The sequence below is a fragment of the Borostomias antarcticus genome, assembly GCF_949987555.1.
Source record: "Borostomias antarcticus genome assembly, chromosome: 2".
In the NCBI taxonomy this organism is placed as follows: Eukaryota; Metazoa; Chordata; class Actinopteri; order Stomiiformes; family Stomiidae; genus Borostomias; species Borostomias antarcticus.
In genome coordinates this window covers 32,745,832-32,748,331 of record NC_140235.1, presented here as the reverse complement: position 1 = coordinate 32,748,331, position 2,500 = coordinate 32,745,832, and the positions used below count along the sequence as shown (strand labels likewise).

General features: G+C 58.0%; 1 protein-coding gene across 1 annotated transcript in view; it reads right to left on the bottom strand.

Annotated features, from left to right (window-relative positions):
* sspo (SCO-spondin) overlaps positions 1–2,500 on the bottom strand; it is a gene marked incomplete at both ends in the record, with an annotated part of 80,657 nt that overhangs the window by 64,083 nt on the left and 14,074 nt on the right. Inside the window, 3 exons of the mRNA XM_084454546.1 lie at positions 1–67; positions 554–648; positions 897–1,110. The exon at positions 1–67 is cut by the window's left edge and continues 190 nt beyond it. Coding sequence (XP_084310672.1) covers positions 1–67; positions 554–648; positions 897–1,110 — 376 coding nt within the window. The remainder of the gene's footprint in view (positions 68–553; positions 649–896; positions 1,111–2,500) is intronic.

Here is a 2,500-nt window from a genome sequence, read left to right as displayed (position 1 = left end):
GCCGGTGGCAACGCAGGTGCCGGCGCACGGGGACTGGCCACAGTGCCAGCGACGCTCCTTGCACACGCTGCGGAGAGGAGGAGGAGGAGGAGGAGAGAGGGAGGAGAGAGGGAGGAGGAGGAGGAGGAGAGAGGGGGGAGGAGGGAGGAGGAGGAGGAGCAGAGAGGGAGGAGAGAGGGGGGAGGGGGAAGGAGGAGGAGGAGGAGAGAGGGAGGAGGAGGAGGAGGGAGGAGGAGGAGAGAGGGAGGAGAGAGGAGGGAGGAGGAGGGAGGAGGAGGAGGAGGAGGGGGAGGAGAGAGGGAGGAGAGAGGGAGGAGAGAGGAGGAGGAGAGAGAGGAGGAGGAGGAGGGGGGAGGAGAGAGGGAGGAGGAGGAGGAGAGAGAGGAGGAGGGAGGGAGGAGAGAGGGAGGAGAGAGGGAGGAGGAGGAGGAGAGAGAGGAGGAGGGAGGGAGAGGAGGAGGAGGAGAGAGAGGAAGGAGGAGGAGAAGTGATGACAGAGTGGTGCGGATGTGGAGAGCAGATTAATAAAAGGCTTGTGGGCCCTGCTGCTCACCAGGTGTTGCAGTCCTTGGTGATGGTGTCGTTGCTATGGTACAGGCGGCCGTTGTGGTGACACGGGCACTCGTCTGGCAGAACACAGTCATCCCCCTGGGGAGGCGGAGGAGAGGAGACCTGGTTACATCTGTCTGTCTGTCTGTCTGTCTGTCTGTCTGTCTGTCTGTCTGTCTGTCTGTCTGTCTATCTATCTATCTATCTATCTATCTATCTATCTGTCTATCTATCTATCTATCTATCTATCTATCTATCTATCTATCTGTCTATCTATCTATCTATCTAGTGTATATTGTCCATGGTTTGTAGTGTGGGTGAGAGGTGGGAGATCCAGGCGGACCCACCAGCAGCACGGTGCCGGGGGGGCAGACGCAGCCGGCCAGGGGCTCTGCGCAGGGTCCCGGGGGTCCGGTCTGCCCGGGGGGGCCCTGGCCTGGGGCGTCCAGGCTGGAGCAGCTGAGCAGGCAGGAGCGAGGGGAGTAGACCAGGGAGCCTGGACACCGGTTCACCTGGGGACAGCGCTCCTCCGAGCAGTTCCACGCTCCACGCTGACACACGCTGGAGACAGGGGGACAGGAGGGACACAGAGACAGGACGGGGGCGGGGGGGACAGGAGGGACCCAGACACAGAGACAGGACGAGGGCGGGGGGGGGGGGAGGGTCCCAGACACAGAGACAGGACGGAGACAGAGAGGGGGCAGACGAGAGGTTAAGTGGGGTTATGAGTGGGGCTAGTTGGGTGTGTATGAGTGGGGTTAGTTGGGTGTGTATGAGTGGGGTTAGTTGGGTGTGTATGAGTGGGGTTAGTTGGGTCAAAGTCATGCATCCAGACTCAGCTGCTCCTAACCTCAGTGACCCTGGAGCAATCTCTTTCCTCTGATAAGCTAGACTGTTTTATTGAGGGGCTTAGAGAAGCACTACAAACACACGCAACACTAGCTTGGGCAACACAACGCTGTGGGTGCAAGTTGACTCATGTTTCAACATTCCTACTATCAAATCCAAACTCCACCTGGCAATCAAACCGTTGATTGAACACCATGTTCAAGCTACTGTACATACTGTACTTGTGCACAAAGTTCACACACACAGAGTTCACGCCCCCAAGTGCGTTCAAATACCCATCACGCACAAACACACACCCACACACACACACAGACTTCAGTGCGTGTAAGATAGTTTCCCCATGATTCCCTTGGACTGTGATGTGGTCAAGAGACACAATGAAATCAACCTATCCTGAGGCAGGAGGAGCAGGTCATAGAGTGACTTCATCAGACCTCTCAGACCACAGGGACAGGGAGGTCTACCTCTCAGACCACAGGGACAGGGAGGTCTACCTGCTCTCACACACTAGGACAGGGAGGTCTACCTCTCAGACCACAGGGACAGGGAGGTCTACCTGCTCTCTCACACTGGGACAGGGAGGTCTACCTGCTCTCACACACTGGGACAGGGAGGTCTAACTGCTCTCACACACTGGGACAGGGAGGTCTACCTCTCAGACCACTGGGACAGGGAGGTCTTCCTGCTCTCACACACTGGGACAGGGAGGTCTAACTGCTCTCTCACACTGGGACAGGGAGGTCTAACTGCTCTCTCACACTGGGACAGGGAGGTCTACCTGCTCTCTCACACTGGGACAGGGAGGTCTACCTGCTCTCACACACTGGGACAGGGAGGTCTACCTGCTCTCACACACTGGGACAGGGAGGTCTACCTGCTCTCACACACTGGGACAGGGAGGTCTACCTGCTCTCACACACTGGGACAGGGAGGTCTACCTGCTCTCTCACACTGGGACAGGGAGGTCTACCTCTCACACACTGGGACAGGGAGGTCTACCTGCTCTCTCACACTGGGACAGGGAGGTCTACCTGCTCTCACACACTGGGACAGGGAGGTCTACCTGCTCTCACACACTGGGACAGGGAGGTCTACCTGCTCT